At 34.6% G+C, this 13,442-nt stretch overlaps 1 protein-coding gene across 1 annotated transcript in view; it reads right to left on the bottom strand.

Annotated features, from left to right (window-relative positions):
- The window catches only part of TMEM232 (transmembrane protein 232), a 260,737-nt gene that overhangs the window by 222,306 nt on the left and 24,989 nt on the right, over positions 1-13,442 (bottom strand). Inside the window, 5 exon segments of the mRNA XM_082836202.1 lie at positions 1,451-1,464; positions 1,467-1,538; positions 1,541-1,603; positions 3,413-3,518; positions 8,048-8,159. Of these exon segments, the coding sequence (XP_082692328.1) occupies positions 1,451-1,464; positions 1,467-1,538; positions 1,541-1,603; positions 3,413-3,518; positions 8,048-8,159 (367 nt within the window).

Raw genomic sequence — 13,442 nt, 5'->3', positions numbered from 1 at the left:
TTCTTACCTATCACTTTGTCTCTCACTGAATTCTTTCTGCAATGAGACATCAAGAACCTGAGCTTCATTAAGTCCTGAAACCAGGTGTGTGATCTCAGTTGGAAGACTGTGGGTTTTGGCCGGGTTTGAGATCAAGCCACGTGGGTTCAAATCCCAATCTGAGGTGCACGGTTTCCATCCCAGAAACATGCCCTTATTGGCACACCCCCCACCCCTGCTAAAATTCAAAGCCCCCCGCCTGATTATCTAATTCACGAGATGCTAGTAGCTGATCAATAGTCTTTCAGAGGGTATATGCATTAAGGCTTAAATGCTGAAAAAAATAATCTCTAATAGTTGAACCTTGGAGACATTTGGGTGAGGAGGGTGTTTTATATGAGGAAACCAGTATACAAGTGTCTACAAACTGTTCTGATATGTTGAGCTCTGGAGTTTGTTTGCTTGTGTTTTAACCCTTTCACACCCAGTTTTAAGGAAAATAAGGTAGGGAAGCAAAGTTAATAGGCTTGTTGGGGGGGGGAGTATAGAAAAAGTTAAGAGTTTTTTGTTTGCTTTTAAGCAATCACAGTAACTTTCAAAAGAGAATGGGGCAGACCACTATGAAGCCATATAGGTGACCATGTCCTGATTAAAGGAAAGAAACACAAGAAAGGATCATTGGGGAAAATAACCTAAAGCTATTTACCATCTTATCTGCTCTACTTTAAAAAGGGACCGATCATATGACTAAAGAGATTTTTTGGAATCTCAGCCAGAAGTCAGAAAAGCTCCACACTTCCTGCATAGGTAATCAAAGCAGCAAATAAAGGTCTCCTCTTGATATGGGGACATATGTATATGTATAACTGATTCACTTTGTTATAAAGCAGAAATTAACACACCATTGTAAAGCAATTATACTCCAATAAAGGTATAAAAACAAACAAACAAACAAAAAAACCAAAACAAAATAAAACAAAAAAAAAGGTCTCCTCTCTGATAAGGCAAAGAGCCAGAGGGCTTGGTCAGGAGCCCACCGCCTCTGGGTGCCAAAGCAGTTCAGGAGGTGACAGAAACCCACAGGCACCCCTAGAAAGCTTCCAACCAGAAAAAGGTGAATTCGAAGTAGCCACAAACAGGCCAGGGGGGAAAAAAAAACAAAACAAAAAACAAAAAAAAAAAAATAGAGAGAGGAGAAAAGCTATATATACTCAGAAATAAGTGCAAACTTGATTTTTAATTAAATGCTATTTTCTTACATAGTTGGTGAAGCTGTATTTTCTCAACTACCTCCATCTGCATATCAAGCAATAATGTAATGTCCACATTTAGAGGAGATTAAAATAAGCTACCAAACAAGAATATTCTGTAATAAAACCAAATGGCCTGTTTAGCTCCTGAAACAGATATCATGTGGTTAGATGTAGTACATGTAGCAATTAAAACACATTAAAATTATTTTAAAACTTACCTTTGCCAGCTTTATTCAACTGAGTATAAGTACGTCTTTAGGAATGCATCACAACAGAGTCTATACAAAACTGATTCCGCAACAAAATTAAGGCAGGCAGATCGTAATCAAAGGTAGCATGGTCCAGGGAAGCATAAAGCATATTTAAAGCTTCTGAAATATTAAAAAGTATAATTTATAAATTATGCTGCTTTTCTACATACTACAATTAAGTCTTCTAATTAACTATTTTGCTCAGTCACCAAGACCACATTGTGGTTTTAATATCTTTGACATCCCTCCCATCAAGAGGTGAAGTCTATGCCCCCTTCCCCTTGAACCTGAGCAGGCCTTGTGACTGCTTTAACTAATAGAATGTGGCAGAAGTGACACTGTATGACTTCCAAGTCTAGATCAGAAAAGGCAATACAGTTGCCCCCTCTACCTCTTTGTCAAGATACTACCTTTGGAATTCTAAGCTGCCATGTAGGACATTCAACTACTCAGAAGTCACTAAGCCGGAGAGACTACAGAGGTGGGGGAGGGCAGGGAGGGGGAAGAGGCAAGGAGAGAGAGAAATGCCCTAGGAGCTCCACCTCTTCCACCTGACATAAAATAGATCACTAGGCCACATATATAATGGTGGGGAAATAGGACAGAACTGGATGACAAAAGACAGTGCTCAAGATAAGTGCTATAAAAGAGAAAAGTAGAAGACTAGAAAATCAAAGCAGAGGAAATAAGGCCCAATGGAGCTGAACAAGGAAGAATATAGCGCTAAGGCCCTACTGAACACTGCACCTCATGTCATTACAGGCATAACTCATCTTATTCACTTTGATTTATTATGCTTTGCAGATATTGTATTTTTTACAGATTGAGGGTTTGTGGCAACCCTGCGTCTAGCAAGTGTATCAGTGCTACTTTTCCAACAGCATTATTTTTTAATTAATGTATGTACATTTTCAGACATAATGCTATTGCACATTTGACAGACTACAGTATAGTGTAAACATAACTTTTACATGCACTGTGAAACAAAAAAATTAATGTGACTCGCTTTATTACAATATTCACTTTATTATGGTGATCTGGAACCAGACTCACAATATCTCCAAGAATGTGCCTGTACAAAGATTTTGAAGCGCTTTCATGAACGAAACTGAGGTTTAATTGACAAAGAAGAGCAAGGGGCTGCTGGTTGCTGGAAAGCCGAGATTGTTTACTTCAATATCATTTAAACATTTAATAGGGTCAGGCTGTGGATAGCACTGTGATGAAGTGCCATAAAGGCAAGTTAAATACAAAATCATTCTTATTCTTCCTGTTGCTTGAAAGCTCCCAGATAGCACTACAAAATCCAATTTATAAGGGAAAATACTCTCTGACCTCATATGGTTAACATTCTAAAACTCATTTTAAAAGGCATACACATAAAATTTAGAATAATATAGAAGAAACTTTATTTCCTTAAAAATAATGTTTTTTAATTTCTTTTTTAGATTGGTTGGAGGGTAGTTTAAAAGGAGACAGAAATATGTGATAAATGAAAAGGTAATGAGTAAAATGGCTGTTTAAAACAAGTGAAAAACAAATGGCCATTTGGTTAATGTTTTATGAGTAAGAATTATAAAATGCAGAAACGAATTTCTGTACAGTGCCTAGTGTTATTGAAAATCACTAAATGACATTTTATATTACTTTTTAATTAGTTACTAATTTTAGAAAAAAGCAATAAAGACTCTGCTGAGCAAAAGTTTTTAAAACAATTTTGCAATTAAAAAGTTGAGCAGCCAAATTCATAAATTCAAAATTACTAAAGGACCTTTCATAATAAAACATTGTCAGGTATTTCAATAGAGAAAGGCAGATTTTCCTTGGCTCCTGCACAATTTCTAAATATTAAAGTTCTCAAATTATGCCTTCACTTCTAATCTAGAAAACACTTAGGGTAACTAAGAAGAGCTTAGTTAGAGGACATACCATCTTGGATTTCTCCTTTGCACTGAGCCAGATATACTACTTCAGTCCATGTCATAGGAAGATGTACATGCCTCCCAGTACCTAAGGTTTTGAGACCCAATTTCCTCTGTTATGGGGAAGATAAAAGAGGCAAACAAAAATGTACAGCTTTTAAATTTAATATATATTTATTTTTATTATCTATATTTTATTTATTCTATTATTTATTTTATTATTTATTAATATTTTACTTGTTTTTATTGAATATAGTTGATTTACAGTATTGTTTTAGTTTCAGGTATACAGCAAAGTGATTCAGTTATACATATACATCAATAAATATTCTTTTTCAGATTCTTTACCATTATAGGTTATAACATGACAGTGAATACAGTTTCCTGTGCTGTACAGTAAGTCCTTGTTGTTTATCTATTTTATATATAGTAGTGTGTATCTGTTAAACCCATACTCCTAATTTATCCCTCCCTGACGCTTTTCCCTTTGGTAATCATAAGTTTGTTTTCTATGTCTGTGTGTCTGATTCTGTTTTGTAAATAAGTTAATTTGTATTATTCTTTTAGATTCCACATGTAAGTGATATTATATGATGTTTTTCTCTAACTTACTTCACCTAGTATGATAATCTCCAAATCCATCCATAATAGCTGCAAATGGCAATACTTCATTCTTTTTTACGGATGAGTAATATTCTTTTATATATATATATATATATATATATATATATATATATATCTCACATCTTTATCCATTCACCTGTCAATGGACACTTAGGTTGCTTCCATGTTTTGGCTATTGTAAATAGTGCTGCTATGAACTCTGGGGTGCATGTATCTTTTTGAATTAGACTTTTCATCTTTTCCAGATATATGCCCAGGAGTAGAATTGCTGGATCACATGGTAACTCTATTTTAAGTTTTTTAAGGAATCTCCATACTGTTTTCCATAGTGGCTGCACCAATTTACATTCCCACCAACAATGTAGGAGGGTTCATCTTCCTCCATGTTCTCTCCAGTATCTGTTATTTGTAGACTTTTTGATAATGGCCATTCTGATCAGTGTGAGGTGATACCTCACTATGGTATGGATTTGCCTTTCTCTAACAATTAGTGATGTTGAGCATCTTTTCATGTGCCTGTTGGCCATCTGTATGTCTTTGGAGAAACATCTAGTTAGGTCTTTTGCCCATTTTTTGATTGGGTTGTTTGGGGTTTCTTTGATATTGAGCTGTATGAGCTGTTTTGGATATTTTGGAAACTAAGACCTTGTCAGTTGCATCACTTGCAAATACTTTCTCCCAGTCCACAAGTTATCTTTTCATTTTGTGTATGGCTTGCTTTGCTGTGCAAAAGCTTATAAGTTTGATTAGGTCCCATTTGTTTATTTTTGCTTTTATTTCTATTGCCTTGGGAGATTAACCTAAGAAAATACTGGTATAATTTATGTCAGAGAATGTTTTGCCAATGTTCTCTTCTAGGAGTTTTATGGTGTCATGTCTTATATTTAAGTCTTTAAGTCATTTTGAGTTTATATTTGTTTATGGTGTGAGGGTAACTTCATTGATTTACATGTGGCTATACAGTTTTCCCAATACCACTTGTTGAACAGACTGCCCATTGTATATTATTGCCTCCTTCATTGAAGATTAATTGACTCTAGGTGTGTGGATTTACTTCTGGGCTCTCTATTCTGTTCCACTGATCCATATGTCTGTTGTGCCAATACCACACTGTTTTGATTACTGTAGCTTTGTAGTGTTATCTGAAGTCTGGGAGGGTTATGCCTCCAGCTTTATTCTTTTTCCTCAGGATTGCTTTGGCAATTCTGGGTCTTTTGTGGTTCCATGTAAATTCTAGGATTCTTAGTTCTAGCTCTGTGAAGAATCTCATGGGTAATTTGATAGGGATAGCATTAATTCTGTAGATTGCTTTGGGCAGTATGGCCATTTTAACAATATTAATTCTTCCAATCCAAAGCATTGGATATCTTTCCATTTCTTTGAATCATCTTCAATTTCCTTTATCAATGTTTTATAGTTCTCAGCATGTAAGCCTTTCACCTCCTAGGTCAGGTTTATTCCTAGGTATTTTTTTTGACATGATGTTAAATGGGATTTTTTTTTTTTTACGTTCTCTTTCTGATATTTCCTTGTTACTGTAAAGAAATGGAACAGATTTCTGTATGTTAATCTTGTATCCTGCTACCTTGCTGAATTCATTTATCAGTTCTAATCGTTTTTGTGTGGAGTCTTTAGGGTTTTCTATATAGAGTATCATATCATCTGCATACAATGACAATTTTATCTCTTCCTTTCCCATTTGGATATTTTTTCTTGTCTGATTGTTGTGCCTAGGATGTCCAACACTATGTTAAATAGAATTGGTAAGAGTGGGCATCCTTGTCTTGTTCCAGAATTTAGCAAGAAGGCTTTCAGCTTTTCACCAATGAATATTATGTTGACTGTGGGTTTGTCATAAGTGGCTTTTTATTATGTTGAGATATGCTCCCTCTATACCCACTTTGGTGAGAGTTTTTATCAGGAATGGATGTTGAATTTTATCAAATGCTTTTCTGCAATGACCATGTTGTTGTTTTATCTTCTCTTTTGTTGATGTGGTTTAAAACATTGATTGATTTGCATATGCTGAACCATCCTTGTGACTATGGGATGACTCCAACTTTATCATAGTGTACAATCCTTTTATGTGTTGTTGGATTCAGTTTGCTAATATTTTGCTGAGGATTTTTGTATCTATATTCAAAGATATTGGCCTGTGATTTTCTTGTTTTTTTTTTTTTTTTTTGGTAGTGTCTTTGTCTGGTTTTGGCATCAGGGTGATGGTGGCTTCAGAGAATGATTTTGGGAATGTTCCCTCCTCTTCAGTTTTTTGGAAGAGTTTGAGAAGGATAGTACAGTTCTTCTTTGTAGGTTTGGCAGAATTCCCCAGTGAAGCCTTCCAGTCCTGGACTTTTGTTTGCAGAGAGTTTTTTTATTACATATTTCAGATCTAGTGATCAGTCTCTTCAAATTATGTTTCTTCTTGACTCAGTTTTAGTAGGCTGTATGTTTCTAGAAACTTGTCCATTTCTTCTAGGTAGTCCATTTTGTTGGCATATAACTGTTCATAGTATTTTCTTGTGAATTTCTTGTATTTCTGTGGTATCAGTTGTTATTTCTCCTCTTTCATTTCTCAATTTGTTTATTTGGGTCCTCTCTCTTTCTTCTTGGTGAGTCTGGCTAAAGGTTTGTTGATTTTGTCTACCCTTTCAAGAGCCCAGCTCTTTGTTTTATTGATCTATCTATATATTTATTTATATATATATGATTGATATATTATTATTTATATTTTATTATTAATCCAATCATTTGTATTTTATTACTATTTTATCATTTATTTTCATTTTTATTTATTCACTTATTTATTTGTATTATCTCTTTATTCTGAAAGTCATTCTATGAGGCTGATGCTCTTAAAGCTGTATATTTTTGCATTTATTATATTTATTTTTTGACATTTTATGTAAACTGTATTAGTGTTAAAATGTATAGAATGTTAATATTCTGAGTAATATCAGTGTCTGCTGAAAATAATTTTCACTCTTTCTTTCTAGGGATTATTTCTGTCTCATTTCCTCACCAAGAGAATGCATCTCTGATTTTAAAAGGGTAACCATATTGAAAAAAAATAGCTTGATGCCAATTTTCTGGAGCACTCCAGCTACTTCACTGTGAATGGACTGGTTAGTGAACATAAAAGAGATATGAAGATTTCCCCTCTTATATTAATGTGACCATTCCTGGGGCTGCCCCAGTTGGCCAACTGAAGAGAAACACACTGATGAATGTACCTGCTGGCAACTATCTGCATGCAAAGCTAATAAAGTATATTCTTTTTTCTAATCAACTTTTTTCATGGATTTTTTAAAAAATTTTAAATATGGTCAATCATGAGCCAAAATGCTGGGAAACAACAGCCACAAAAAAATTGTTGACTTAATTTATGCTTCAGTTTTGTGCAGCTTTTATTTCACCAGTTATCTAGTGTTAAAGCAAAATCATATGTATATTATTTCTCTGCCAAAACTTAAACTGGATCTAATGAAGATAGGTAAAAGAAGGACTTATTTTACTTTCTGTTCTGTTTTTATATGTGTTTGAAATTTTGTGAATTAATGACATATTCTTAAAGAATGTATTTTCTACAAGTTAGGTGAATAATTTGTTACAGAGAAAGAACAGAGTACTCTGTGCATGTGTAGTGAATGTTTAGGAGACCTTTCTTTCCTCTTTAGGAAACATCATATATCAGTTAACATTTTTTTAGTAAAAAGTGTAATTTTCATAAACAAAAATTTATTTACCAGCCGTTGATATTTTGCTGTGGGCTCTTGGATTAGTGCCAACAACTATATTCTCCAATAATTTATGAAGAATCTTCATCCAAAAAGCCATTTGACATTGAATAATTTGGTCATAAGTTTTAACTTTAATTTGCATTAGTATTTTTAACTATGCCTACTTATGATTAAAGAAAGGTGTATTCTTATCTTTTTCTTTCAATATTTTAGAACAGGTAATCATCCACCAACTGGGAGAGAAAGTTCACATACTAAAGTAATCAATAGTGTGCCATTACCTTACATTTGATAAGGTTTTTTCTAGCTATGTCCAACAGTTCTTCCTCCTCTTTTGGATTTTTTGTTTGGTTGGGTCTCAAGATGAATTCTTTTGTGATTGAAAATGGTGGCCTAAACCAAAAAAGAAAAAAAAAAAATCAATAATTATAGCTATCACTTCCAAATAATTAATCAAACATCCAGTGGCTAAGTATATCTATTTTCTGAAAAAGCACTTTACCTTAATGAGAAAGTTTCACACACACAAAAATCAGTAAAATATTTATGCATATATATGTGTGTGTGTGTGTGTGTGTGTGTGTGTGTATATATATATATATACACACACACACACACACACACATACATACACAGGTCTCCTAGATTGATCTTATCATACTCTTGGATTGAGAAATATAATTCTCATGATACTGAAGAACTTTGTAGCCTTTGAAAAAAATCCAGCATAGCTTCATTACGTTGAAGACTGATTTATATCCTCACATATTTCAGGGTTGGTTCAATTTAAGCTAAAGCATTATTCCCTCCGTGCAAGTAGAATCAGTCGAACTGTGGCTGAAGTAAAGTAGGCAAGACAGAAAAGATGTATGTAGTAAGGTCAGAGAGGTGACAAGGAGCCATACTAACTTTGGATGAGATGGGAATCTATTGCTGGGTTTTGATGAGATGAGTGGCATAATTCAACTTATATTTTAACAGGATCATTCCGATGCTGTGTTGAGGGCTGGAGGGTGGGGAGGTAGCAAGGGAGAGAGCACATATACACTTAGCTGAGAGGTAATTTGGCTTGGATCAGAATTATAGCAAAGTAATTAAAGCAAAGAGTTTGGATAATGGATATATTTTGACATTAGCTCCAACCAGACTGCCCAGTGAATTAGAAATAGGCATGAGAGAAAAAAAAAAAAAAAGGAGTCATGATTAACTGAGTAACGGAAAGGATAGAATTGCTGTTTACCAAGATGGGAAAGGTTGCTAGAGGAGCAGATTTGAGGTGAGGGTAGAGAATAAGTTCAGTATTGGACATGTTATGTTTGAGATGACCATGGCCATCCAAATGGAGACGCAGAGTAATCAGTTAGATATGAGTCTGAATTTGGGAGAAAGGTTCAGGCTAAATATATCAATTTTTGAGTCATTAGTGCACATATGGCATTTAAAGCCTTGTGAATGGAAAGGATCCCATGGGCAAAGTGTAGAGAGGGTAGACAAGTATTTCAAAGAGAAGTGAGAAAAGTTGAGGCTGTATGCAAGAGAATAAGTAAAGTGATTACAATGATGTACCACAGCGTTTAAAATGGCATGGAATCAAAAGTGATATCAGAGGAATAGAAAATGGGTAGTAGAGTCAATGAGTTGTTTATGTGATAAAATAACTGTTGGAGTCATACGATTTAAAGGAGTTACCTGAGAAAATAAAACGTCTTTCAACAACTTACTGAATTAGTTGCTCTGTGGCATATAGGAAAAAAACATGAATAAAAATCAAATTTTGCCTCTGAGTGACTCATAGTCCAACTGGGAAGACAGATGTATGTAAAATTAATCACAGTGCCACATGATCACAGGATAAGCAGAGATAAAACCATGATGCTCTGTAAACTAGAGCCAAATATATATCCCAGTGAAGAACAATTAATGAAATGACCAGCTCTTTAACTGTCACCCTAAAGTAGGCATTTATTCAATCATTCAATCAGTAAGCATTTATTGACTATCTCTATGTATCAGGTGCTACCAACCTTGGAACTGGGATACAACGGTGAAACCAACAAACAACCTTGCCCTCAAGCAGTGTATAGTAAAATAGCAGAAGAGTTGAGGTGTTAGAACTCACAAAGTCTGCTAGAACTGGGCATTTGAAATGAATAACTTCATTCTTGACTACCTGTTATCTTGCTCTTGGAGATATGAGGTTAGATGTATATGGTAAAGGTTGGCTGAAAACTCTTTCTCAACAGTCATCTGGGATGACATATCGTTGATCGACATGGACCTACTCCTCACGAAGAGTCCAAAATAGCTTCAGTCTTCCCATTTGTACAGAGTATTATGGGAATGATAGTCCCTTTATCCATTTAAATTTTTCTAATTTTCATTAGAAATTAGATTCTTTAAAAGTATTAACATAACAGTGCTGTTTATAACAAACCAAACATTCAGGGATGCATCCCAACCCTACCGTCTCCAATTCTACCCATTAGAAATAGCCAAGATTAATGGGTCAGTGTGTATCCTTTGTATCTTTCTCAATGCTCACAAATATAAACCAACCTATGTGTACTGTTTTTAGTAAATAGAACCATGTATGCAACACTGTAGCATGCTTTCTTCATTAAATTTATCAGACATTAAAGTTCAACTGATCCTAACATGCAGTAGTATGGATGTACCCAACAAACGCAATAATGTCTTTATTGACTGACACTTCCCATCACTTCCAGTATAATTTTGGCCATGCTAACTGATGCTGTAATTTTTTAAAATCCTTGTACATAGGGCTGATATTTAGTAGGTGCGCACTATTCTGATTTATCAATCTCCACACTATATCAATAGTTAAACATCTTGATTACCACCTCTGTTTGTAAATATATCTATATAAAGACATCCTAAGAGAATTAAAAGGCAAAACTTCAAATGGAAGAACATATTTTCAACACATGTAACTGACAAAGGGCTCATATCCATCATATAAACAGAATATATGAAGAACTCCCAAACAATAGAAACATAGAGAAGAGGCTTAAACAGGTAATTGACAAAAGAAGAAATCCGTGTGGCCAATAACTATATGAAACAATGATTAACATCATAAATAGGGAAACTCAAATTAAAACCATCTCGTTTAAGCAGATTTCCCTACCACCGACCACAGAAACCCCTCCAAACACACAAAGACACAGCCACACACACACACACACAAATACACAAATACACACACTATACACACTCCAAACACACAAATACACACACTATATCCAAGGGAAAATGGATATAGAGAAAAATGCATTTGTATCACTTTATTTTTAAAGCAGAGTAAAGCCTCAGGGTAAAAATAATATCTAATACAATTTCTACGCTTAGAATATATTTTATAAATAATTTTAGTTTTGTCAACTATCTTTCAGTACGGTTGAGGCCTGTAGTGAATCATTAAAAATATGGAAAGCTAATGCTTTCCAGCTTCCTGTACAGAGATTGAGTACCTTAACTGGACTCCCTCAGTGCATGTCAATAAATATTTAACAGGAAATAAATATAGCTTTTTTAACTATTTCATGCCCATCACAAATAGGGGTTATACAAATTAATACTTATTTAATGATAAACACAACCCATGATAAGAAGCAAAAGGAAACTTGAAAAAGTAAATATAGGCATTTGAAAGGAAAATATATCTTAACTTCACACATTCTAATTTCTTCAAACTATCAAAGGATTTCACAAAGATAAATGTAATCTACTGTAAGTATGTAAGTACAGTCCTGTGGAAAGGTAATGAATTAAGGTCATCATGCCAATTTCATATAAGGGAAATATACTAAAGTCTTCTGACTGCACAGATATCAATCCAAATGACTTTATGTTATCTGTGAATTCAGAACTTTTTTTTAGCTGACAATTCATTTGTTCAATAAACATTTAATGAAAGCCTCCCACATACAAGATATTTCACTAGATATAATGTGGGCTAAGAGAGGAATTAGGCCTGGCCTCAGTAAATTCACATTCTAGGAGGGAAGTGAGACAAATCACAAATGATGTAACATAAAGGAGACACACTGAAGAAAAAAAAGAAAGGAAATAAAATCCTGTGTCGAGTTTAGAAGGTCATGATTCCAACACTTCCTGATGCTATAATCTTTGCTTAATCATTTAATCTGTGTGAGCTATAATTGTCCATCTGTGGAAATAAGCACAAAATTTGCAGAATTTTGAGAAACAATGAACTGGAACACGCTGTCTAGTTCCTTACATAGATTCAGCACTGGATAACTGTTAGTTATAAGAATTACTGTTTTGGGTTAAAGATTCAAAAAAGCTTCTTTGCAGAAGTGGCACTTGAGCTGTACTTTGATATGAAGACAGGAACTAGAATGTGACAGAATGGCAATTATCCTTTCAAAAATCTTTTCTCTGTTTCTTCCTGGTCACATGATCACACAGCTAGTGCCTATATTTCCCAGTCTTTCTGGCAGGTTGTGAGGAGATACAATATATGCAAATTTCAGGTCACCTTTAACTTAAAGACAGGCCACTTTCCCTAGAATAAAACCTTTTTTTCCTTCTAGTTGACTGGAACACAAAAATGATGCTGAATTGGCTTTGATTAGGCAGATCAGTACAACTATGAGATAATGAGGGTTGTGAGTTTCTCACTGACCCCAAAAGCAGAGCTATCCTGTCAGCCTAGACCCACTGGATTCATATGTGAGATAAATACACTTCTATCTTACTTAAGCCTCTGAAATTAGAGACCTCTTTTTATAGCTGTTTCATATTTACCCTAACACAAGTAGAAACAAAGAAAGAAAGAAAAAAGAACAGTCTTAATGTAGCATAGAGAGACAGAATGCTTAAAATCAAGATAGGAAATGAAGATGGAAATGTTAGGTTGAGACACATACAAATGGCACTGAATGGTAGTCTGTGGTAGACTTAAAGCTACCTACATCAGTATCTATTCTCCTCCCTTTCTCACTAAAAGATTCTTGCTTGCAGTTAGGTATGCACAGATGTCTAAGGTTTCAGCCAGTAAAACATAAGTAAAATTCAGAGAGTTCTGGGAAGTCTCCTGAAAAAGTGTATAAACCCTTCTTCTGTCCTTCCTCTATTCTGCTGCATGAAGCACAACTGTGATGTCTGGATTTTCAGCAGCCATAATAGAACATGAAATGCCCTTAAAGAGTAAGTCATGTGCAGCAGACCAGCTAGTTAAAAGGAATCTAAGTCCTGGATCACCATACCCGCTCTGGACTGACTATATTCAGAGAAATAAACTATTTTTAAGTATCATTGCTATTTTAGATTCTCTTAGTTACAGTGGGCACCAATTCTATATTACACATAGACTTTTGAGTTTTATTTGATAAATAAGAGAATTATTCAGCAGAAGAGTGATGAGATCACAGCTGTGCTTCAGGATGACTAAACTTAAAAGTCCGATGTTGAATGGTTTGGAGTGAGGAGTGACTACTGGTAAACTGTTGGACAATTATTTGAACAATTTAGGTAAGAAGTAATAAAGGTCTGAACTACAGTTTGGGCAATAATAATGATGAAAAGTAAATGAATGTGAGAGATTAGTTGGAAGTTAAATCAATAGGGCTCGATGACTACCAGGATGTGAGAAAAGAAACTGTGAGGGTGGACATAGAGATAATCTTATGG

This window comes from Leucopleurus acutus, assembly GCF_964270905.1.
Source record: "Leucopleurus acutus genome assembly, chromosome: 3".
NCBI classification, from domain to species: domain Eukaryota; kingdom Metazoa; phylum Chordata; class Mammalia; order Artiodactyla; family Delphinidae; genus Leucopleurus; species Leucopleurus acutus.
The sequence above is the reverse complement of the archived record's forward strand: the minus strand, read 5'-3'. Positions and strand labels throughout refer to the sequence as shown.